The 25,626-nt window shown below is 41.9% G+C and overlaps 2 protein-coding genes and 1 non-coding gene across 7 annotated transcripts in view; 2 read left to right on the forward strand and 1 right to left on the reverse strand.

The window, feature by feature from the left end:
* CTC1 (CST telomere replication complex component 1) overlaps window positions 1–7,325 on the forward strand; it is a 24,675-nt gene extending 17,350 nt beyond the window's left edge. The window contains exons 15-24 of the mRNA XM_072399364.1: window positions 44–145; window positions 228–286; window positions 795–892; window positions 961–1,123; window positions 3,145–3,216; window positions 3,863–4,007; window positions 4,527–4,588; window positions 5,852–6,014; window positions 6,499–6,622; window positions 7,086–7,325. Of these exons, the coding sequence (XP_072255465.1) occupies window positions 44–145; window positions 228–286; window positions 795–892; window positions 961–1,123; window positions 3,145–3,216; window positions 3,863–4,007; window positions 4,527–4,588; window positions 5,852–6,014; window positions 6,499–6,622; window positions 7,086–7,219 (1,122 nt within the window). The 3' untranslated portion in view covers window positions 7,220–7,325. The remainder of the gene's footprint in view (window positions 1–43; window positions 146–227; window positions 287–794; window positions 893–960; window positions 1,124–3,144; window positions 3,217–3,862; window positions 4,008–4,526; window positions 4,589–5,851; window positions 6,015–6,498; window positions 6,623–7,085) is intronic.
* Window positions 2,162–2,233, forward strand: TRNAP-UGG (transfer RNA proline (anticodon UGG)). The gene has a single exon. It is a non-coding gene; the product is annotated as a tRNA-Pro (tRNA).
* A 3,727-nt stretch (window positions 7,326–11,052) lies between the features above and the next one.
* Window positions 11,053–25,626, reverse strand: part of PER1 (period circadian regulator 1) — a 45,492-nt gene continuing 30,918 nt past the window's right edge. For 4 of the 5 annotated variants that reach the window (XM_072399368.1, XM_072399367.1, XM_072399369.1 and 1 more), the window contains 16 exons: window positions 22,148–22,290; window positions 21,068–21,146; window positions 20,867–20,973; window positions 20,175–20,328; window positions 19,514–19,622; window positions 18,790–18,924; window positions 17,784–17,892; window positions 17,458–17,605; window positions 16,685–16,800; window positions 16,402–16,593; window positions 15,016–15,225; window positions 13,475–14,187; window positions 12,802–12,958; window positions 12,013–12,205; window positions 11,764–11,914; window positions 11,053–11,658 (listed from right to left, as the gene is read on the reverse strand). In XM_072399368.1, the coding sequence (XP_072255469.1) occupies window positions 11,530–11,658; window positions 11,764–11,914; window positions 12,013–12,205; window positions 12,802–12,958; window positions 13,475–14,187; window positions 15,016–15,225; window positions 16,402–16,593; window positions 16,685–16,800; window positions 17,458–17,605; window positions 17,784–17,892; window positions 18,790–18,924; window positions 19,514–19,622; window positions 20,175–20,328; window positions 20,867–20,973; window positions 21,068–21,146; window positions 22,148–22,290 (2,845 nt within the window). In that variant the 3' untranslated portion in view covers window positions 11,053–11,529. The remainder of the gene's footprint in view (window positions 11,659–11,763; window positions 11,915–12,012; window positions 12,206–12,801; window positions 12,959–13,474; window positions 14,188–15,015; window positions 15,226–16,401; window positions 16,594–16,684; window positions 16,801–17,457; window positions 17,606–17,783; window positions 17,893–18,789; window positions 18,925–19,513; window positions 19,623–20,174; window positions 20,329–20,866; window positions 20,974–21,067; window positions 21,147–22,147; window positions 22,291–25,626) is intronic. The other variant, XM_072399370.1, reaches the window with a different exon arrangement.

Raw genomic sequence — 25,626 nt, forward strand, 5'->3', positions numbered from 1 at the left:
GTCTATGAGGTTTATAGCTCTCTTTACTTTTCGTATTCTGCAGGATCCTGGAATATTTGATTCGTTATCTGAGTGCTGCATGGATATGCCGCGCGCTTCGCAGTGTCTGAAGGTCCTCGATGGTTGGGTACTGGAAGATGTGGAGGTATAGATCACATTGTATAATGTGGCTGAGATGTGTATTTGGTATCTGCATTATAAGTGATGTTTTCTTTCTGTGTACACAGAGCTCTGAACATTCAGACAATGCTGACAGCTTCTCCATAGAGAAGGCAGTGAAGGGCAGGTGAGCTATCTGTTCTGTAACCTTTTTTTTATCTTATCTGTCAGTGTTGGGTGAATTACCTGCATGGCTTCTGTATTTCCTATACACGTCCCATACATTGAGGGGAGGTCATTCTCTGGACTTTGCCCATTGTGCATTGTAGTGAATGACCGGACTGAATCTCCCCTCCCCTGTAATGACCAGAATTAAAGGCGGGCCGGGAACACCAGTGTGAAGATATCATTAAGTCGCCCAAGCCCAATGCAAATTTTGGCTTCATACCTGTTTTGGGTGCAGAAGTTTCACCATTACTCTAGTGCTAAAGTGCCCGCAAGGGTGGGTTGGTCATCAAATCAATCCCTGAATTCAGGCAGATAAGGCATCAAGGTGTCATTTATTGAATCTATTCTTTTTGCAGCTTGGTCTTCACATAATATTGCAGCTGAGTGGCAGGTCCACTTTAATGTTCTCATTATCTATTCATTGGATTTATTGCTCACATTGTGACCCCTCTCATGTTGTCTTCCAGTTCTAGTGGATCTCTGGTGTCTGTGATTGGCATGGTGTCCTCTCGTTCCATGTGTGACATGCAGAATACTCACCCTCAGCGCCGATCTCTTCTTCACGGTAAGCATTGTATCCTCCAAGCGGCAGCTGAAATTGTATTGCACTGACCCATAATCTTCTTTCCACAGACAACTTCCTTCCAGCCGGTGTCTCCATCAAGGTGATCCTGAATCAGCCAGACAGCCATTCGTCAGTAGCAGTCTATTTGGATCTTACGTTGGGCCGCTACCCGCTGGGGCTGCTCCCTGGGGCCACTGTGCTAATGCAGAAGCTGGAGAGGAAAGTGTCAAGGTATTGTATGAAAAAACTTTGCTAGCCGATAGGGCATCTTGTAGTTCTTTTATAGCTAGAGGGTCAAAATCTACCCACCCTTATTTCAAGACCCCTGGCCCAAAGGGGCCCTAAATGGATTTTGCAAGTCATGGACCCTTGGAGCTCAATTTAGGACCCCTGGAGACCATGGTCTTGAAATTGCACCCCTTGATGTGTTCATGTTTTTAAACTTGTGACGTCATATCTTGAAACTCCCACAGGCTAGGAGGGGTGCAATTTGGAGTGCTAATAGCCATCGGGGTTTTCTGTATGCCCTTAAAGTTTCTGGTTTGTACAAAACATGGTTTGGGGGGCTGTAACACAGAGTAGCATGATATGATGAGCAGACAGTGCTGTCATATTGTGCTACCGATCACTGCACTGCCCACTTCCAGGGCAGGAGAGATGCAAGGCGTAGCATGATCTGATAGGACACCAATACCTTAATGTGCAGACATGCTCAACATATTTGCACATTATGGCCGATCTACCTGCCCAAGTGTCACCTTCCAGCACTACCCACAGCTGCCCTCTCCCTCTGGGTTCAAAGTCCCTTCTGCGTTCAATGTCTTTGGCCATCTTCATTGGTCAGGTGGGGATGACGTAGCTCCTTCACTTGTGCACCAGAGCTGCTTTATGTCAGCATGGAACCCTGCCAAGCCTGTACCCTGAGCCATGGGTACCTGTATAGAATACAATAAAGACCCTAACAGGCAATCAGAAGGATCTGTGGCAGAAGAGACTGAATAGTCTGCCTGTTAAATAAAAAATTAAAAGTCCTAACAGGACCTTAAAATAAACCTGCATAGAAATACAGAAGCTGCCTTTGTTCAGGAAGTCATTTCATGTTTAGCCGGCTTTCATTAGGTTGCTCAGACCAGCTGACTTGTCTGACTAGATTCCAGGATTCACCCTGCAGGACTGGTGAATGCAGCGACAAGCAAACACTTTCCATGGACATGTAAAGGACACGTATCCTTGTCTAAATACTTCTCATATTACCCTGTAACATCAGCTGGCTCGTTGGTCTAGGGGTATGATTCTCGCTTTGGGTGCGAGAGGTCCCGGGTTCAAATCCCGGACGAGCCCTATTTTTTAATTAAAAAACATCAATAGTTAATTTTTAAACTTAATCCTTATATATAAAAAAAGAATACTCAGCCACTGCTCACTTCACCTAGGTGTGTTTGGCTTAGTGTGACCCCAGGGGTAAGTATGCAGATCTGAAGACATCAAACAACCTCATCTGTATATTTGCCCCACATTAGTAATTTCTAATGGGTCAGAAGGTACTGAAGCAGCATGAGAGCCAGGGAGGTCGGTACTTTATTGCATGCATTCTTATTAATATACCGTAAATATCCGAATTACGTGCACAGTTATCTGTGTTGTGGTATACAGTGTTCAACCTAGAATTTTTTTTAAGGTGTATGGAAAGGAACCATAAACAGGTAGCGGCCCCTGTACTGTGACCCAACAAAAACAGCCGAGTGGTTACTGAAAATTGCCGGGTGGTGCACCCAACTAAAAGGGGTCGGGGAGAACACTGGGTATACCCTGCAGGTACCTACCTGTTCATCTGCTGAAAATGTGCACAGCTGTCCTGTTGTGGGCTGACAACCCTTCTTCAATTTTGTAGCATGAGCAGTGTCGGCCCTGACCCGTTGCCTTTGCAATACTAATCCACCCCCACCTACCCTTATATTGGACTAATTGTTCTGTAGTCCAAAATACCAACTAAGAGGGCTGATTGGGCCTTGGAGATGTGCACAAAACGCAGATCAGCTCTAATTTTTACTGGAAGGGCCTGTTTTAAAAAAGGAGGTGCATTATGGGCGATGGCATTTACTTGCTGATTTCCATACACTACCTGTTGGGGGTCACAGGATCTGTGAACTGCATTATACCACCTGCGGCCTGTAGGTGACAGGTACACTTTGTTTCCCTATTTGTTTTCTTGTTCTGCTGCTGACCCGTTTATGTTTTTCTCTTTTTTTCAGGTCTGGCAAAACTTATCTCCGCAGCGTACCTACCACCTACATCAGAGTTCTTAGCCCCCCGACGGAGATCAGGTATATGCTGGGCCATATGATTTAATAAAACAATAAAGAGTACCTGTCATTGTGAAGGAATCATTATGTCATTAAATAGGCTTAGAGGCCAAGCTCCCCTTCCATCTTCTCCGGTGATGAAGGTTTTAGGGTATTTAGGGTCAGCTGGGTGATTGCCCCACCTTTTTCTGATCTGAAAGCGTGAACCTGTCAGCCGTTATAAACCCCTAAAACTAGTCTTGCCTAGGATAAAGTACCACATGGTGTTTTGTTACCTCCCTTGGCCAAAAAACCCTTGTCTCCCCACTTTTTAATTTTTACCTGAATTTACTGGCTCCATCCACCTTCGTAAATCCTGTCCAATCGAATTGCCTGCAACAGCAACTTTTTTTAGTAATGTAATTGTAAAAAGTTGACAAGATTAAAACATATTTTTAGAAAAAAAAAAACTTCCTATGCAAGTCTAGGGGTTAGAGAGCGTCCACTGGAGAAGGAGGTGCCAGCTGCAAAGATTGGGGAAGCAAGGGGTGTAAGTCCTTGTTATGTCCCCCTGGACCTATTGTATTGTTGTATTGCCTTGCAGATGTGGGCCTAATATTGTAGGTTTCAGTTTACACTATGATATGACTTCCTGATATTGTTATTTTTATGTTTTTCCTATATACAGTGAGAATCTCCCCCCTCCATCTCTCGTTCTGTTCAGTCAGCTCTCCGGCGTGCCATCCCCTCAGCGTGCCGTGTGCTTGGTGACTTGTGTCCTCAGTGTCACCTTGTCCTGGGACTGCTCTATGTGTTACAGCACCTTCACCCAGGTAGGTAGGTTAGGATATCCCCTACCCCTATGGTGCCCACATGTTTCTCTATTCAAAATTCTCTATTCAATTGTAGCTACACAAAGTAATGCCACGTGCCGCCATTTTTAATCCTCAGCATGAGCTTAATTAATGTTCATGTTTCAACATGCACTGACTTATGGCAGCTAATTCTCGTTTCTCCTCCCGTCACCTTCGCCAAACACAGAACGTTAAGTATTTTGTAATTGGCCAAGGAAAGCGGGATCTGGAATAAGAGCTATCAGAAGTGCAGCAGGAAAAGTGTGTGGGCGTTTGTCACATTTTGTGCCGCCTTAGGCCCTGGTTAGTGGCAGATCCGGTTCTGGTTTAAATCTGCACTGGAACCTTCCTGGTGGCCTTGGGCAACTCAAATTGGCAGAAGCCGAGATCATCTGCTTCAATAACCAAATAAAGTGTCTGAAGCAGCCAGTCATCCGTGATCTGTGGTGGTTGTCATAAATCTGAGAGCCGCCATCTGTCCTCTGTTTCCTTCCCCAGGGATCATGTGAGCGTTCGCCTTTCTGCACCTCCCAGTCCGGAGTCTTCCGAGCAAAGGCTTGGTGAGTAAAATACAACTTTCCCCAACTCTCTTTCCAGATGGAAGCTGACTTACTTTTAAAGGTGCAAGTTCTGGGCTGACATCCTCATCCTTCTTTAATAACTTGCAGATCCATTCACTGTCATTATGATTCAGCCAGTTGGGTCCACAGCTCCTACCGTCTGCATTTGTTGTAGGGACAGCGAAGTAAGACTGATAGGTACCATTTGACTAATAGCAAAACTCAATAAGCAAGTTTATCTTAACCGAAAAAAAGCTTTCTCTCCTGTTTCCTGTTAATTGTTGTTATTAGGACAGCAAGTGATACGAAAATCCAAAATGTTGTCACCAAAACAAAAGGTGAAAAGAAATATTGCAGCACCAGACCCGTTGTCTGCTGTCTAAATAAAATTTCCACTTTGGAGAAAAATTCTACTACTTCCTGTTGTTACCTCAGTACAGGAAGTGAAAGAAGATCTACCTAATGGGAGACAAGCAGATAGAAACCTTCCTGCTCAAAACTAAAAAATTTGATTTGGCTTTAGATATGCATTAGGAAAATTGAATGTTAAATTGAACCAAATAAGCATTTTTATTTTCTCTTGGCTTACTGTAGAAAATATTTATGTACCAGATAAAGCACCCGCTACTACCCACAATGCTCCACTGTCAGATGAATAGATTGAGCAGCACTGCATAATATGTTGGCACTATATAAGTCGTGTTTAATTAATATTAATAATAATAATAATAATAATATTAATAATGGAGCATTGCTTGCTGTGGTTGAGCCTTATAGGTCTTCATTAGGTTCCATCAAACATATAGCCCACCAATTGTCAGTGTGCTGGCCACCCACTCCGAACTGTGATGCTTACACAGGGAAATCCATGATTGAGCCATCATCCAGGTTGGGTTCTCAAGAATTTTGTCCCGGAACATAGATTTCTGCAAAATTCACCTCTAATAGATTGGGTGGTACAGAAATAGCAATAAGGTGCCAATAAACTGGATGGAGTATATACCATACAGCACAGTGTTCAGAGCACAGCATAGAGGGGGATGTAATGTATTGCACACGGGGCAGGGTACTCTTCTCCTCCTTTGTCACTGTCTGTATCTGTCTGTCCTTTGTAACCCCTATTTAATGTACAGCGCTGCATTATATGTTGGCGCTCTTCAATAATAATTGCACAGCATACCGAATGGGGTCTTCTTGTTCCTGTAAATTTTTCTAGGCTGTGTTATACTCGCGTGTCCACCGTTCATCTTTTTCATTTCTCAGTGTGAAGGCAGAGGACGGATCCGGGGAGGTCCAGTTGTACCTTCAGGACGATGCAATCTGTGTGCTCCTAGCTATTCCCAACAGCCTCTGGGAGGCGCTGCAGAGACAAGTTCTAGCTAGAGGAAGGGTGACGGTGAGGAATCGCGGCAGAAGTGAGTTACCGGTAGGTTTCATTCTTTTCCTAATGCCAAGGCTATTTTTATTACATTCTTTACCATTGTGCAAATAAGAAAACTGAAGGACAAGGACGAGCAATTCTCACCACGCACATACCTTCATCTCTATTCCAAGGACAGAGACGTACTGAGATGTATACAATCATTCACCCAGCGGCTTTAAATCTCAGCTTGTGGGTGAACCTGTGCTTCCCTCCTACAAGGAAAAATACCAGGTTCACTTTAATACCTTTCTCTCCACCAATATATAAGCTTGAAACCTGTGCCAGTCTAACCAGCCAAAAGAAAATTCCAGGTGTGGTAGAGCATGTGACCCACTCTCTCTATCATGTGACCACATTTGTGCTTGGTGATTGGTCCAGCACTGTCACATGGAGACAAGTAGAGAGTTGTGTAAGCTCCAGATCGCCTCCTGTCTCATTCTCTGGCCTACACACTATTTAATGTGTCCAATCACCTTCTGTTCTGCAGAGTGAAGAGCACAGTGAAGATGCCCTGGTAGATCATGTGATCTTCCTCATGACCCGCCCAGCCGTGTTTCGCCCCCTGGTTGTTACATTCAGACAAAGTGAAAGTAGTGGAGCTCAGACCTCAGGTAATGTATGCAGACTTTTGTCTTTGATTGCTGGATGCTAATGACATATATACTGAAGTCGTGACCTGACCTCTCAAATATATAAAGATTTGACTTAACAGGAAACATGTTGGACCTCTGCAGAGAGACTGCTGCTTTTGCACACCTTTTATTGTAACAAATATAGACTTTTGCATTCTGGTCCACTTTAAGTGGCTTTAAAGTTCATCTTTGCAGCTTTGAATTAAACTTGTAGGAAATTGGAATCACATGTGCATGGTTTAACTGTGATAGCCATTTCAATATGTGGAAATGGATAGATCAGGTTAAAAGGGGTAGAAAATTGTATTGTTGATAATTTTATAGTTTCAAATTCCCTTTTGTTTTTATTTGGAGCACATTGTTTGGTCCGTGTTAAATGTTCGTATTCTTTCTATTACCTGACTGAGATTTTTTTTTTTTGGTACTTTTTTACCATCCGCAGCACCCCAGTTCACCCGATTCACCCGAGGAGACAGAGAGTACGTGACTCAAGTCCCATCACCTCCCGCACTAACCTGTCTGCAGCTGCAGGAAGTAGAGCCCCGCGTCTTGTGTCACATGATCAGAGAGCATTAGTCACATGGCAGTTAGATTCCTGTATAGTCCAAAAATTTTTATTCTACAATTTCTAATAAAATTTATATTTTTGGTATGAAGGGATAATAAATTATTTGGTAAAAAAGTCTGATATTTTTATTTGGTAAACGATATTGTTGGTATGTTAGTATGTTTTATAATACTGTGTTTCTTATGTGCATCCTCTGGACAGCCAATAACTATAAGCCAAGAGAGGTATAAATGGAAGCTGCTAGACTGGAAATGTGGAACAGCCTTCTAGTAGCACCGCTGGGTGCTGGGGCTCTACATAGAGCTGCTTTCCAGACCTCATCCCTGTTACGTTGGCTGCAAAAAACCTTTTCAAGTCTGAATCTACTGGCATTGCTACTTGCCCTGTCTGCAAAAATTTAAAGTGAATAGGCCTGTTTGGTCATAGGGGAACTACTTTATTAGGTTGTTGGGAGCCCTTTTAAGATTCTTGCAAGTCTGCTGGTCCTGGGGTTAATCCTGAGGGACTCAACCCTGACTATCTGCTGGGTATAATGTTGCAGTCCTCACTTTCTCTTGCTTCTTATTGGGGAGAAAGCACCTTCTGCCTGTTCCTGTCCTGTAGAGCCAAGTAGAACTTCAGCCTTTTGTCCATTCTTGCTGATTCCAGTAACACGGGCCTCTCCAAATACCAGATTCCAGAGTCTTTTCCTAAAACCTAAGCCTTGCCTGTCCATCACACTTATCACGTCTACAAGGGGGGTTATACAAAGCTGTCCTTCAAAGGCTGAAAGTTCCACTTTCAGGTATTCCCATCTTGCATTCTACTAATTATTTGGGAGCTGCCTTCAGTGCCCTATTTGATAGTTCAGATGCCTGCAGCTTTCATGTCCTCTGCTCAGCCTATCCTTGGAGACATTGCGTAGACTGCAAGCTTCAGTGATTTTCTTAAGTCAACAACCGTAAAGACTAAAGGTAAAAGAGAATGCTTTCCTTTTTTTTTTTTTTTGATGTGGTCTGTCTCCAGTCTTTGATATCTTAGCTTCCCTAAGGCAGAAAAGATCTTCCCGTTTCACTTTCAAGTCATTTTTGACCTCCTAAAGGCTTTTGGCCTTGTACTTGTTTAAGGACGACTTTGTTATAGTGACCTACTGCAGCTGTGGATTTGGTAGTATCTGGCCTTAAGAAGGCAACTACTGTCCCAGTAGAATATGCTTCTTTCAACAAAGTACCAGAGAAGAGGTTACAATACCCCTGCAGATTTTCATTTTTACATGTGGAACCTGCTCTTCATCATGTCTTAGTTATGACTTTGCCAAACAATAATTTGGGCAATACAAAAGTCTGAAGCCTTAATATTACTGCTTGAAGCCTCCTTGCTCATCTCCTGCATGGATCTTCTGTCTGAACACCTACGTTGATCACCATAGGTAAAGTGCTGGACCTGCTTCAAAAAGGGCAATTACTTTGTATGTCCTTTGAAGGACAGAGATTTTTATGGACCTGCTTTAAAGGTATGATCTTTAAAGATGCTACTGGAGGCGATAGTGCTCATCTCAGCAGAAAAAGCCCACAGACTTCTGAGTCCTCTTCAATCTTATTGTTGCCAAGATTTTTCAAGCAGAGATCTTGCTCCTCCTACAAATTCTTGGAAGAAATTCTTCTAAATCTCCCAAATCTGAGACATGTCTTGATCAGCATGTGCTTGTCCTGGACACTTTGATGGCATCAGTCTCATATGAGTGAGAAGTTGTTGTAGTCTCTCAGGAATACAAGCTGGAGTTTCAGTCCAAGCGTCTCCTTCAGTTCTCCAATCTCCCATTGAGCACTTTTTGGTCTTCTGGAGAAGGAACTTATTGCCCTACTTCCCACAAGGGAATACTTTCAAGATTTTTTTTTCAAGCTGTTTATTGTTTCCAACCCAAAAGGGCCAATCCTGGACCTCAAGGCACTAAATACATTAATTTGATCCAAAAATTCTATATGAGATAAACCTGAATGGTCATCACCTCCCTTTACCAGGAAAGCTTAAAAGGATGTGTGCATATCCCAATATTCCCAGCACATCAAGGTTTTCTGCTGTTTGCAGTGGGATCCTCATACATAGCTTTGAGCTCTACCTTTAGACTTGACATCTAGGACTCACAAAGGATTTTAGCCCCAGTGCTAGCCCTGTTGTGCTCCTTTATTATATCCATTGTAGGATACCTGGATGACATGCTGTTGAGAAAACAGTTGAGTACTTTTCAGAGGATCATATGGATTCTAAATCTTCCAAAATCAGCACTGGGACCAACTCTGATGTATCCAGACCTGCTCTCTAATATGGTATTCAAAGGCCTTTGGTTCCAAAGAAAAGCTCCCCTTGCTGGTACGTTTTGTGCTCCAGGAATCACCATTTAACCATTACAAATATTCCTCTATTTAACGCACAAATTGGCATTTACTGTGGCTTTTACCTATGACAGAAGAGTGCCTGAACTGGCAGCCCTTTCCTGCAAGGAACAATGTTGGACTTTCCACAAGGATAAGATGGTGCTCAGGCCTGGAACCTCCTTCTAATCTAAGGTAGTTTCTGTCTTTCACCTTAAACAGGGCTGTGTGGACATCTCTTTCCACTGCCAGAACATTGACCTGTGAGTGTCTACCTATCAGCCATGGCTAAATTTGGTAAAACAGATTCAGTTTTTGCGTTACCAAATGTGCCCCAGTTAGGAAGGTGCAGCATGTAGGTCACCTATCTCTAGCTGCCTCAGAAACATTTTTCTAGTGTATGGTCTCAAGGATAGAGCTCCTTTTACTGTGGAGACTCCTACAAATCATTTAGGTCTTTTTAGCCTTCCAACATCAAGCATCTTCTTCCAAGAGTTGCAAGGCTTCCAACCTTGGCTTCTCTTTACATATTCTCCAAGTTTTGCCAGGTGAAAGTTGTGGCCTCTGCTGGTGCCAGCTTTGGGTGCAATGTCATTAAATCTGGCCCCAGAACCTCATTGGGCATTTTTGGGTTTTGTTTGTTTTTATCCACCCGAGTTAAACTGCTTTTGCACAAAAGTACCAAATTCTTGTGTTCCTCAATGAAAGATAAAAGTAAATTTTTCCAGGAACTTGCTATAATAATTTTTATTTAGTACTACACAGGCCCTATCACTGCTTATGAAGAAGCTTGTGGTACTTCGTACTATGAAGGGGTTTATCCTTCAGTGGTCTACAAGTTTGTTTGCCAGTGTTATATCCTCCTTAGTTTGGCAGTATAACCTAAAACTCCCTCTATAGACTCCAAGCAAAGGATTTTATTGCAAGCTCTCCCTTATTCCTCCTAAAGCAGGTATCACATTTGTAAACACCTAAAACCATGAACGATCATACGGGTTTGCAACATTTTGTGGATATAACAGCCTCTACTTTTCTGCAAAATACTTTTCATGAGATGAGTCTGTGCCAATTTGTTACCATTCAGCCAAAAAACATTTGAGAGTTCGACTGATGTTGGATAAGAAGACTTTAGTCTTTGTACGCTGCAGCATTATCGAGCTCTTTTATGTAATACACTTTAGTGTTTATAGATTTATAGCTAACGTTTTGCTGCTAGCGTGCATTTTCAAAGGATCCTGAATACAGTCTTTAAAGTTTTGTATTGAACTGCATGGGGCAGTGTTGCTTTTGTCCAGTTTTTTTGCATCAAATGGAGCCACTTTTATACAAACCAGTGGGGTGGCAGTGTAATTACACACTATATGTGTCTCAAAACCATCCCAATTTTCCTAAACACTTTCTTCCTATTGGCTGCATGATTTGAACTGGACAAAACAATGTCATAGAGCAGTAACATACTCCACATTTGTAAGGAATAAAAAAACAACCGATTTTTTTTATTGAAATAAAAAACAAGATTTTTATTTACAAAAAACATAAGAACAGCGGACAACAACACGTTGACCAGCAGCCCAAAAGAACATAAAGCATTCCCCAAACCCCTGACTTTCACAAGATGATAAATTAAGAGTTTACAAAAATATATAACGGAAAATAAACATTCATCTTGATTCCTTTCATCCTTGAAAATGGTGGCCTGGTTAAATCCTCATTTTTTGTTTGTTATTGTTGTAGCTCACAAACACTTAGGGGTTCTGCAAGACCCAAATTTAGGATTGTGGAAATCCACTGCGGCTGAGTCAGAGCAGAGAAGAGGGAAAATGTCAGCTTTGCAGCGAGTCCACCTCTCCCCCTCCCAGAGACATTGCGTGGGCGCTTCAGTCTGTCGAGTGATTCACTGTGGCAAGATTGTGTATAAGGCAGCTTAGGATTGTCACTGATTCGCTCAGAAGAAGCAAGAAGGCTTTTTAACTGGCACTGGTTTCGGCCCTGGCCTCTTCTGTTGCTTCTGTGCACTCTCCTCCCTCTTCCATCATTATTGAGAGGTCCAGGTCTTCTTCATAAGGGGGAGAATCTGGAGAGCAACCTGTGCAGGACTGGAGGACATAACAAACGATTACTCCAAAACAGCACAATGGGACCTTGCAGTAAGGTCCAGTTATGTCTGGCACCCTATGTAATATTCATCTGCCATTACTCACAGTGATATTAATGACATGGGGTAATCGTCCTCTTCTGACCCAGCTATGGACCTCTCCCAGTTCCCTTTTCTGCTCCTCACTGAACCTGGGCTGGTTTCTCTGCAGTTGCCTGAGCTTCTCCCGATCTTCCTGAAGGACACTTTCCATGTCTCTGTGTGGGTACATACAACAAAATAAAATATATAAATAACGTGACTCATATGATGTCAATTGAAATACAGGCTAAATACATATGGAAAGAGGTCCAACCTTGAGGGAATTTGGTAGGACATCATGACTTCATGGTCGGCATTGGCCATCAGTAGCCACAGTGGGTCCTGCATGACATATCTGATGACCTTCCGTTCGGCCTCTTCCCGCTCGGCCTTTTTAACCCTCAAATCTGTCTCTGATGAATCGATGCTCCCAAAATATTTGCTGGTATTGCTGCTTTCGCTACTTCCTGTGTAAGAGAAGAAAAAGACGTGCTTACAAATTGGAATACAAAGGGATTTAGGTCCCTGGAATACTACTTTAAGCAAACCAGCCATTTAAAGTAAAAGCCCACCATACCCAGCAATCCTGTACTGGATGACAGTGCTTCAGATTATAGGAAAGCACAAGCGATGCTTTGCTTGAAATGCTGCAGAAAAATCTGCCGGCCAAAACACAGTCATATGGACCTCAGGGAGGCTACCATAAAATGTGCACACTTACTCTTCGATAGTAGCAAGGATCGGAGTGGTGCTGAAAGCGCCGGACAATCAAGTGTAGGTTTGGCTTTAAGTTTTATATGACAGGTTTGATTAAAGTAATAATATTATTTAACAAACTAATAACAGTTCTAAATCTGTGTCACAGACATGACACACAACAAGAAATTAAATTTCCTTGCATAGATACTCACAAATGGTAAAACTCCACATTTCAGCCTATTAACATGTCATCACAGCAGACACTTGATACCATTGGGCCCTTTCTTTCATCAATACTAGTCTTATTTCTCAGTTTTCTAATAATAAATAGAAATTATCAAATATCTCAAACGAGGATACTCACTGGTGCCACATGCGGAAGTACTGCCTCCATTAGAGCCCATGGAACCTGAAGCAGCAGAGCCAGTACCAGAGCAGGAATCCTCTAGGAGGAGGAGATCTAGAAGATCACTAGAGCTAGAGAGTGCATCGTGGTGTGATGAGGACTCCTGAGGATCACCCTGGAGATGTGGAGAGAAACAAAAATGTTGAATGTTAGGTAATGATAAAACACATACAGTGGTGTAGAAAAGGTAATCAAAAAATGGTGCAACTACATGGTTAAAGAGTGTATATATACACGCACAATTTGTTACACACACACACACACACACACACACACACACACAACTAGGAGTGTTCCATTTGTCAAGTGTACACATTTGACTGTTGAAGAACAGACGAGGAGAGAATATTACAGTATGGTACACATATAGACAGGACAGAGAAGGGCTGGACAGTACATAATGGTACAGAAGGACGCAGGACGGAAGAAAGGAGCATGGTACAGAATGGTACACATGCACACAAGACATAACAGAGTGATATAGAATCAGAATCTCGCAGAAACAGTGTAAGATTTGTATTGCCCGAAAGGACACAGAATGACAAAAAAGTATAGGCAATGATAGTGATATTGGGCCAAGTATAGCAGGTGGTTTGTGTAAAAATAGCTGGTTAAGCACAGAAATATTCACCATGCAGTTCTCCGGCTGTCTGTCTTCTTCTCCAGTTCCTGTCCCCGGGTTGGGTACTCCAGCTGTAGCATTAACAGTGGCTGCTCCTCCTTCTTCTTCCAGCTCTGGCCCTGGTCCTCCTGTAGCACTAGGTTGTGGCAATTCTTCCATCTGTAGTAGGTCAAGCTGTAGCGGAGAGCTGCATCGCGATGGGAAGAGTCTCTGGGGCGGGGAGGAGGAGCGGGAAGGTGGAGGAGGTGGGCAGGTGGCCACAGTTGTGGGAGGAACTGGTGTAGGAGGAAGGGCTTCAGAGCCTGGTGCGGGAACTTCAGCATTGGGATTAAAGGTAGGAAACCCAGAAACTCCAGGGAAAAAGGGTGGTGCCACAGGGGGTGGTTGGAAGAGATAGTTGGGAAGTACAAGGGCAACAATAGGTGTGACAAGAGGGTATCTAGGGAGAGGTGGGGCTGGTTCTGGAGCAGGAGGTCGAGGGGGGAACATGGGTAGGGGATATCCTGGAATGACTGGGGGAGGAGGAGGGAGAAGAGGGGTCTCAGGGTGGTTGGTGGTTAGCATGGAAGTGGGCGACATTGGTTTGCCCTGTTTTGGGCGCTTAGCTTTGGATTTTCTACTTTTGCCCCGGTGACCTCCATTGTTTGTACCTTCCCGTGATTGGGCAGCAAGATTGTTGGCCGAGCTGTGGTGATGGGTGTGAGATCGAGAAGGCTTCGTTCCTACAAGGAAAAAAAATCAGTAGTATTATAACATGATCATAAAAGAAACGGCTAACTCTAAAATCATCTAAGCAAAGCTTAACTAAAATACAATAGTTGTATTTTGGTTATGCCCTATAATGGGCATCTTTTCCTAGAAATGGATTAAACTTCGCTTGCATGAGAAGCTGCCCATCATTTGTCTCTAAGCATGTATGGCAGAGGGAAGAATCTAGGTCCCATGATGCTCTTGTAAGCAAAAGCATTAGATAATTAAATCTCCTATTGCCCATTGGTTAATAGTGTGCTGAATGCTCTTTGCATGGTTGGAAATAAGCTGACAGATCATGTATTGCAATCTCACTCAAGATTGCAATACCTGCATATTTGCATTACAGACAAATCTCAAAAAACTTGCAATCCTTAATCCATATGCTACTCAGGGGGAAAATTTACCTTAGACTGCAGTAATTACATATCACTATGGTAGCGATATTAGATTGTGAGCCCCTTTGGGGGACAGCTAGTGACATGAAAATACAGCGCTACGTAATATGACGGCGCTATATAAATACTGTGTAATAATAATAATATAATAATAATAATATAATATAATAATATAATATAACGGACTGGCTCCTTCTACCGCTGCTCCCTCTATCAATCTAGTTATGCTAAACACAAATTAAGGTACTTACACTGATTGCATTTCATTACTGTTTTAATGTAATTATGTATGACAATGTAACTGAAACATTTGCATATTTATTATCTTCATGGAAATCAGGTTCAAGAAAGGTAGGAAAATATGGATGTGGCCACCAGTACTAATGCAGTGAGAGAACTGACCTCTTGGTCCCCGCTGGCTCTGCTCTTCCCATGCTCCTGCAGGAACCGGGTCAAACACCCGCAGTTGGCTGAGGTTATGAACACGGGTTAGAAAAGCTTGCTCCTCTCGCTGGGTATGGGCAGAGAGGACTTCCTTAGTCAGCCCCAGTGGTCGCAGTGGAGGTGGTGGGGCTGCAGGGCAAGATGACTCCTCCAAAGGCACCATTTCAGCTGCAGGAAGAAAAGACAAAAATTGTGCGTTAGATTTCAATATCTAGTAAGACATTCTTTATTTGCTGCATCACTTTGTACAAATGAGAAAGGCAGGCAAGGTAGAAGAAGCACTGTTACCCTAGGGCAGGAATGGTTTTAGGACTATAGATTACAAACACCTCTACTCTTTTATATAACAGAAGTGTTCTGTAGTCCACAGAGATAGATGGAAAGATGCAGAGGAAAAAGTTATCAGCTCACAAGATTTCTAAAAGGAACAAAACACATTCAGCATATATAGATATCAAACACAAAGAGTGAAAATAGGAGAAGCCCAAGTTAGGGTTAAAATACACTTTTCAGTTCACAAAAAGAACAATAGTCCCTGCTGTGTTTGTGTAAAAGAGGAACATGCCTTATTTTGCAAAGTTTGCTTATTAGGCAGCCCTATACCCACCATTAGTTAGGCTTCAGGGTGCAGCCAGATTTAAGGGTGTAGTGTGAGCAGGTTTTAATTTTTCTTCTTGTTTTTCCCCTCACCACTTGGCAAAAATGGCAAATAACAATAATAATCCCCTTTTTTGGAGTTGCTTGCAATGTAAATTTTAACTTTATAAAATTTGACAATTCCAGGAGAAGTGCTACAAAGCCCTTCGTTCTGACTCTGCGGGGGCTGCTGACATCACATCCAAAATGGAGGCACCCAGGGAAAGTTTTAGGGTTTCTGGATGTCTGCACTAGATTTAGCAGGTAAAGAGCAAGCTTACGAGAAATTAATTGTTAAAATAAATGGCCAGGTGACAGGGTCTCTTTTTCCCATTATATTTCAGTCTGGAGAGGATAGCTACCCAATAAGCAGAACTTTTATTTTCTGGTGCATTTTATTATTACTTCACCAGAAGGAAACAATTTTAACAGGCAACTGTTCTAGAGCAGCGGCTCCAATTGGAAGAATGGAATAAACATTTAGCTGGCATTAGACAATTTGTGATAAAGGTAGAAAAAAATGCCCGTTTGGTCTTGTGAGTGCACCTATCTACCTTGCACAAACCCACATTACACACAAAAAGGGGAAAAAAGGAAGAATTTTGCACACAAGTTGTAGATTTTGCCACACAAGTCCGTTCTTCAGCATCGGTCCACCAGTCCCTTCCACCCCGAATCCTCAGCAGTAGACTGGCCTAAGCAAATTACCGGAGTCTGGTGGTTTTTTGTCTCCCACATGTACGATTGTGCTGCTGAAGCTTCCTTGGCTGGTGATGGACACCACGCTCTCTGCCTTGCTAGGTGGTAGAGGAGGCAGAGGAGCCAAAGGTGATGAGCCCACTGCTGCTGGTGTGGGTGGAGGAGGCAAATCCCGCCGCTGTGGTGGGCCAGCCGAGGGGTCTGTGAAGAGATACAAAGAGCAAAACACGACTTTAACATTTCCCCCTTTTTTATCCCTGCTATATGTACAAGCATGTTTCCCAGGTCTAACCTTCTTTGTCGCTCTCCCCAGTTCTCTGTTTCTCCTCCTCTGAGGTGGAAGAGGTATATGATGAGGAGCCACATTTTCTCTTCACAGTGCTGGGAAGGTTACAGCTTTCCAGGTATCTGCAAAATGCAATATAAGCAAGAAAATAAGTTTTCCATTAGAAATATATATAGCAGCCCAGTGGCTCAGAGATTAGCACTCTAGCCTTTGCACCATCTAAATGGAGTTTGCAGGTTGTCCCCGTGTTTGCGTTGGTTTCCTCTGGGTACTCCGGTTTCCTCCCACATTCCAAAAAACATGCAGTTAGGTTTATTTGATTCCCCTCAAAACTGATCTTAGACTGTATTAAAGACATATGGTCTTTATTAGTGGGACATTAATTTGTGAGCCCCTTTGAGGGGCAGCTAGTGACATGACTATGGACTTTGTACAGCGCTGTGTAATATGTTGGCGATATATAAATACTGTGTAATAATAATAATAATCACAGCCAACAAAATTATTCCAAATCTGCTTGTGTGGGAGAGAGATCAAACTTTGTAATATTCTTGATAGTCCAAAAGCAAGAAGCAAGCCTTGGGGAAATGTCTAAATGTTAAAAAATGTCATTATTTTCTCTAGCTTGCATTAAAGGGTCGCTGAACATGGATTTGTTTGTGTGAAAGTATATAACTAGTATATGGATAATGGTCAATGTGGACTGAACATAAAAGTTATTCTGCGAGGAAGATAATTTCCTGTACCTAGCTGGTTTCCCATTATTAATATTTTCTTACCTGATGATGCTGTCCAAGCAGTTGATCTGCTGGTAGGAATAGTTGGAGGTCTCTTTTCTCGTTAGCTCTTCAGGGATTCTGGGGGCAACAGTATCAGGAGCAGGTGTGTCTATGCTGGCTGGAACGACTGTACGACCAGGAGCAAGAGCTGGGTGGATAAAAGTAAAATCCTATTAAAATCATCATATATGGACACAGGTTTTTGGTTGTTTCAAGATCTTTATGAAATTTCAAATGTCTGGAGGGTTTGTTTGTGTGTAACTGGACTTCTACTTTCAGAATTAAGATTAAGTTTTTTGAACAATGATAAGATTTGGGTAACATACCCTGAAAATGTCCTCGCTGATGTGGTCGTATGACTCTGGAACCCAGAAACATCTGCTGGCCTCCGCTCTTCACAGTATGCACATTCTGACTAAGTTCCTGAAATGTCATCTAAAGAATACGAAAACACAAAATGAGAAATGAGGAAACATCTAGGATTGTAACTCATCTATAAAGTTTCTATTCTGTTTTTCAAATATTAGATGACTGGCTGATGCTAATTATTAAGTTTTAAATTGAACTTTTATTGCCGTGATGGGTGAATGCAACATTCTCTGGGTAATACCCAATACTAAATCTTCATGACTGAAAAACTGAAAACAAATTCAATAAATGAAAGGGCTTGTAGTGGGCAGTAAGGTTGGGGGGGCAGTAAGGTGGTTGCCATTTCTTTATGGGTCTGACTATGTGCACAGAGGTGCACACAGTGGTCCTAAGCACCAAGCTATGACTTTATGGTTCTGTTTTTGTCCACAGGGGTTCAGTGGTCCTAAGCACCAAGCTATGTCTTTATGGATCTAGCTTTGTGCACAGGGGCGCACACAGTGGTCCTAAGCACCAAGCTATGTCTTCATGGATCTGGCATTGTGCACAGGGGCACACACAGTGGTCCTCTATACCAAGCCATGCCTTTATGGGTCTGGCTTTGTGCACAGAAGCATAGTAATGCGTAAACCAATAAGAGCTTTACAAACAGTGGTGAATTCCCCAATTTATGACAATTGCCAAAACATCTTCTTTCTAGAATAAGAGTGTTCTTCACCGGAATCACCCAAGCTTAATAATCTGTACTTTTTGGCTGTATACTGTACAGTTAGAACTTCAAAGTTACATTTACAACTAAATGAAATAAATTTTACATACAAGACTCGTTTGTATCAATTATTCCTAGCAAAGGTCAGATAGAGATTTGACTAGCTGAAATAAAGCCAATATCCTTATCATCAGATAATATTAATAACTAAGATCCGATTAGCTACGCATTCACATATTTATCGTCACACGTACAGGTTTAGGCTCTGTCCCCTCCTCGATGACCATGGCATTGCTGTCGCTGGATGAAGCATTGCAGTGAAATGGTTCCTGAGATGTGTTGCTGCCGCCACTGCCGTTCCCACCACCAGAGGACGTGCTATGTACTGGCTGTAAAGTACAAGGTGGGAAAATGTAACACTACAACAACCAAAAACATAGAAAGGATCATTCTAAGCCTTAACTAAAGCGGTTGAAAAAAGTCAGACTGATAGATATATAAATATATTTCTGAGGCTTTCAGCCAAATAACTCTTCTAAAAACTGCTGAAAGATGTTGCTCAGCAAGAGTTTTCATCGAGCAAATGAGAAAAACTCTCAGCTCCTCAATTACACTTGAAATAACTACTTGAGGCGGCCTATTAGAGAAGTGTAAGTTCAGTCAGCTGCACCGAGTGTGTGAATACAAAAGGGTAACTGGTACTAGTTTCACAGAAATGCTGAAATCACAAACAGGAAATGATTTAAAGAAAAAGCAAAGAAAGAAATAAAATAAAATGGAAAGGAAAGAAAAGGAGATGAAAGGAAAAGTAAGGGAGATAAGAAAGGATAGGAAATAGGAAAGGATATAAGAAAAAAAAAAAAAAAAAGGAATAAGAATGGAAGGCAAAGGAACTAAGAACCAAAAGAAGATAATAAATTATACAAAGAAACCAAAGAAAAGGAAAGGAAATGAGAAAATAAAGTAAATGGTCTATACCTGCATCAATATCCTGTGGATCTTCTCTGAGAGCTCCTGAATATCTGGGTCCAGAGGCTTCATTTCCGCCCCTTTAGGAGCCGTAAAGACATCTTCATTTAAAGGACTTCTGCAGAAAAGACAAGACAGGGCCTGGATTAGATAGGGAATGGCACATAACCCACAGAGTAGGAAAAGACATGGAAAGCTTCAAACCAGGAGAAAAAGCACAACAACTGCAATCCCAAAAGATCCAAAGAGATCCAAGCTACCAACCTTTCTCCTCCAAGCTAATAACAGACACTGGCTATTGTTTTTTTCTCCGGGGAAGCCAGTCCTATGTTAGAAGACTATCTCATGCTATTTCTTATTTATAGTTTTCTGATCTCTACTTAGAACCACCATACCATTTTCTAATCTATTTCAGACAGTCTTTTATGCTGCATAGCACAGGATAGCAGAGTAGGTGTATCAGTGTCAAACAGAACAGTTTGTAGACAGTAGTTTAACTTAATACTGCTCCTTATTTAAGTCCCTCTCAATACATTATGGTGATGTGTAAGTAAAGTTTATCAGGAGTTTCTTTACTAAAAAACCTAATAAAGAACGCTTTGGATTGCTCCAGGACTAAAATGCTAATTTGACTGAAGATGCAAGAAAACCGAATACATTTGGAACTTACGTGCGGACTTTATGTCTTCCTAAGATAAACGAGACTTTGCGACTCCACGGATTCACAAAACTGCTCCAGCTGGTGTCGATGGTGACATACTCTCCAGATCGCGCGCACAGGCGAATTGGGGAGTGATCCAAAGGTTGACCAGCCTGCTGTAAGACTGAAGGGACAAAGATTATCAATAAATTCACTGGCACTCATGTCTATCACACTTTAAAGCTGCACCTACTGGAAAAATAGGTCCTTTTTATGATAATATAAAGCAATGGAAAATGGAACATTTTGTCATTAATATTCCAGAGAAATAGCCAGAACTTTGGAATCCTGAATATAACATAAGGCCAAAAATTTGTGGATAGCTGACCATCACACTTATGTCAATTTGTTGGACATCCCCTTTCAAAACCATGGATATTAATATGAAACTAACCCCCATCCCCACCATTTATGGCTATAACATTCTCCACTTGTCTAGGAACAGCTCCCACATGGTTTTAAAGTGGTAAAATTTGAGCCTATCCAGCAAAAAAGAACTTTTGAGAGGTCAGGCACTGATGTTTGAAAAGTGTCGCTGCCCTAATAAGTTCCTGGCAATATAATTGAATTCCTGGCTATGTACCAAAGGCAGTATCACAATAAAAGGTCTGAAAACAAGTAACACGGTACTACCAAAATCCTAACCCTGAAAAACAAATTACCTTTCGTGTGTATAGCAAGCATGAGCGGGCGGTCCTCGGGATGAATGAAGAACAAAACAGGCATACCGATGAGATCCTGCGGGAGGTAGCCAAGGAGAGGGACGGCTCTGTAACAAAATGAAGAACCGTTAAGGAAGAACCGTTAAGACAGCATTCTAGGAAGATGAACAAACTGACACACGGAACGGAAATCAAACTCACCTCTCATCTACCTCCTGGAACACACAGCTGGGCGTATGCCTGGTGGTAAAAATCCGCTTATCCGGCGGTATTCTTGGTGCTGGGGAAGGAGAAATACCATTAGCAGGACAATAGGAATATCTTCCTACCAAAACGATGCATGCTACCTATTCCTCCCTGAATTTCAACAAAGATCTCCAAACAAGGATGAATCTACACTAAACCCAGAGTAGCATTGTATGTTCAGTTCCACTTTATTTTGCCATCATTAGTAGCAGTTCTGGCTCTGATGGTTTTATTGCACAAAATTTTCCCCTTGTAGCGGTGGGATTTTAGGTCCAAATGCCAGCATGACCTTAGTATTTGCTCCAGACAATCAAGCTGAGTAGAACAAATCTTTAGGGCAATATCAATACGGCAAATGTGCTTAGGTACTGTTAACAGAGCAAGAGGTAACTTGTCTATGTAGAAATGGAAAGGAAGAGATGTTCCAGCCAAATGTACCCAGTGGCAGAGTTGCAGAGAAGATAGTGGTGGATTTAACTGAATTCCAGGATAGGCAAATGTTTCCTCACCTGTTGTTCTTCATAGGACATCAGCTTAAGTTTCTTTAAAGAAGAATACTGCATGAAAGTATATTGTGGTTACTATATTATGATATTGCTTTGTGTTTTTTGTAGAGTTCTGTTGAGTAGTCTGTGTAGTAAATCGCAGGTTAATGTCTCACCACAATCTCCAGCTAGATTCTTCTTAGCTGCAACCAAACCCTATTCAAGACTTACCCAATACCTTTTTTTCATATGCTGGAAGAAAAAAAAAAAAAGGAAAAAATCCTAACCCAATGTAACCTAGCTCTACCCAGATTCTGCTCTAGGCTCCTGCACTACAGACCTCAATAGCACATGTCTATGCTTACATCCAATGTGCCCAAATTATGCTCAGACAGAGAAGCACTTGAAATTTGGAGACATCTCAGCACCAAATCCTTAATTTGAGCACCATCATCCCACAAGCCCACAATCATACCCTTAAACACCTAACCATGCCTTTGCTTCTGCTACCACATATAATTGCTTGTTGATGTAAGGTTGGTTCTCTTACCTTCATATCCCGAATGGATCTTCTCAGCGATTAGCAGACAGCAGGGCTGCCCCTCTGCGTTGTCCGTATCTCGCACCTTCATCAGGTACGGGGTAAGGCGGAAAGGGTGATAGCGGATGTTCATATCCCGCTCTCGGCCCCCACTGAAAACACACACCTGCAATAAGACCAGAGCCAGGGAGACCACGACAACAAACTAGGGCAATACAGGGTACATTTGGGGGGAAGGAGAGATGCTGAGGGGGTATGGAGTGTGAATTTTGGTGTAATGATTACTAAGGAGAAAATGTATGAAATGGAGAGAGAATAGGGATGTGTGCAATGATAATTGGGAGGGATGGGAGAGAGATGCTGAGACTGAGGAAAATTGCAATGTTAGAGATATATTTATGTGATGTGATAAATGTGCCGAATTTCACCCAAGCAGCACGGGATAAAATTAGGAAGAATTGCTTTTGTCTTTCAAACAGAAGTGGATTTACGTTATGTAACCTATATAGCTAAAACTAATTGTGTATAGTGACTTTTTAATAATCATTCAATACAAATGGTACCAGTCGGTAATCAGAATAAAGACACACATGCCATGTCAAGGAAATACAGCAAGAAGAAAGGTAGAATACAAAAAGTACTACCCATTTATAACAGAACTTGGGGGGGGATTGGTTGCCCCTCATGGCATAAAAAAAGCCATGAGAAGATAAGAAATAAGGAAATATTGCTTTCTTTTTTTTATCATTGTCTTCTTGTTTGCAAACATATATCTCTCTCTAGCCTGACAGATGCTGTAACCTTTTCACCCCCCCATGACATGGATAGAGATGAATCCAAACATGCCCATGCAAAAGTAATGATCATTAACATCCATTACTTCATGCCTATGGCAAGCAAAATGGCCAGCAAAGCATGGGTATATCACTCAAAAGCTATACAATTCTCTTAAGGAATTATCTTTTTATCCCATGTATGGGTACATTCATTGCACAGCTATTGCCCCAAATCATGCAGAACACAAGCTCAACCAAGACCATGCTGCAAAGGCATGTGTTTTTTTTCTGACATTCCAGCTGGAATAAATAATGACCAAAATAATTAACTCAACTGGTCCGTGCCCTTGTGTGCACAAAACATATAAGCAAGTTTGTGAACCTCTCATGGTGCAAGAGGCAGACTGCTGAAAAGGCCCCTGGCTGAAAACAATCGAATTTAACAGCAGCCATCTTTTCTCACCTTCTGTACATTCACACAGTTACTATAGGCAGGCAAAAGCTTGTGGACACCTGGCCATCATCCCTACTATATGCATATAAGTATGTGGACACTTGAAGGTCCTCCTAATGCTACCGTATACAGCAGCCTTTCTCAAACTTTTTAACATGGGGAAACCCTTGAAATAACTTTCAGGTCTTCAAGGAACCCCTTTTATAATTACTATATCCACAACTCATGGTACATTATTTTGGTGCTCAGTATGAAGAATTCCTCTAACATTGTTGGCCATTGGGAAGAATGTCGCTTTAACAGATATCTAAAAAGATCATTGGTGTCACCTAAAGTGACTTAAGAAAAACAAATTGGCTCAAGGAACCCTTAGCACCCTCTGGAGGAAACCCAGGGATCCATGGACCCTGGTTGAGAAACACTCGTATACACAGACATGGCAGACTATTGTGACTACAGTTTGAGGAAGACCTTTTGTTTCAGGATGACTGTATCCCTGTGTAAAAAATCATAGTGCAACATGTTTGGTGTGGAGCAATGCTTCTTATTCAAATTTCATGTAACATTAGGGTTCCTCCAAATTCTGCTAGGGGTTGCTTGAGAAATGAGCAGTTTGAGCCTCTTAGGTCAGTTTAATTGAAACAACGATAGTTTCGGAACAGATTCGGCAGCCAGATGTCCACAAAGGTTTGGCCATACATTTAGTGAGGGGTTAGCTTAATCATGCACAACATCTACCAGAAAAGAAAAGCGCATGAACAGTGTATGAAGAAGTGCCTTTCAGAGATCTGTAAATTTCCATTCTAGACTTAATAAAAGCATGCAATACCAAGCTGCAATATCTAAAGCTAGTAAAGTACTTTCTTGTATTAAAAGAGGAATAGACTGCAGAGATGGAGACATAACCCTGCCCCTGTACAAAGCATTGGTCAGACCACATCAGGAATATGCAGTCCAGTTTTGGGCACCAGTTCACAAAAAGGACATTGTGGGATTGGAGAGAGTGCAGTGAAGGCCAACTAAACTAATAAAAGGAATGGAGGAGCTCAGCTATGAGGAGAGATTAGCTGAACTGAATCTATTCTCCCTTGAGAAGAGACGTATATAGGGAAAGTGATCACCCTGTGTAAATATATAAACGGTCCATATAGAGAGAACTCTCTTCATCATTATTCACTATAAGATCATTACAAAGAACAAGAGGGCACTCTTTGCGTCTGGAGGAAAAGGAATTTAATCTCCGGATAAGGAAGGGATTCTTCACGGTTAGGTCTGTGAAAATGTGGAATCTGCTAATTATGTTAAGACTCTATAGTTTTGCAAACTTCTCTGCTTCAAGGAGTCCCAGGCACCCTGACATGTAAAGATGAAGAACAACAGACCTTAAAAGAAGGACTTGAAAAAAGTAGGCTGGGACATTCCCTATCCCATGGCTGTCAATTATAAGCTAATATCATGTTAGGTAATGTAAATTAGTGATGTCTTTTTCAATTGGTTACCCAAACCAATGCCTACTTCTGTCATTTTAACTAAATGGCCAGAATGTGGATATTCTAGGAATTTATAAAAAAGGTATGCAGAATCAGACAACAAAGGGCATTATCAGTATGTCATTGGTGAATAAAGAGGATAAATGGATTCTAAGCATGTGATCAGAAAGATGACAGAACAGCAAGTGTTAGATGTCAGGTCATTTCAGACGGCTGACTCCAAGGGCCTAGAGTCTAGCAGAACCGTACTCACCTAACCTGCAGCAATGCCATGTCCATGAGCTCCCTTTACTGGCATACACAGACCTCAGTGGTTTTGCCCACTCTTCCTACAGGTTTGAGATCTCCTGCAATCTTAATTGACTGCACTGGGATAAATAAAATCCTGTGCATGCATGGGAGTTCAATCATCCTTAAATCATGCAATCATGCTTACATATGCAAAAACTGAACATTCAGTTGCACATGCAGAGCTGAGTGTACGCTGTCCAAAGGTTTGCAAGCAGACAGGTAAGAATCTTTTATTGTATAAGAGACATGGATATCCCATCTGCAATAATAGGTCCGCCTGCTTGAAAGCTAAAGCTCATTTTCACTTTAAACTAAATAAGGGGCAAACCTGAATATGCACAGTTATGATTAGACAGGAAACCTATGGGGTTCAAATTTACGTTAGTCTATGTATGAATATTAAAAATAAACATTTATTACAGGGTGTACCTGGGACATAGAAAACTACCAGCGAAAGCTGTTTGTCTTGGGACTCTC

The sequence above is a fragment of the Pyxicephalus adspersus genome, chromosome 2 (genome assembly GCF_032062135.1).
Source record: "Pyxicephalus adspersus chromosome 2, UCB_Pads_2.0, whole genome shotgun sequence".
In the NCBI taxonomy this organism is placed as follows: Eukaryota; Metazoa; Chordata; class Amphibia; order Anura; family Pyxicephalidae; genus Pyxicephalus; species Pyxicephalus adspersus.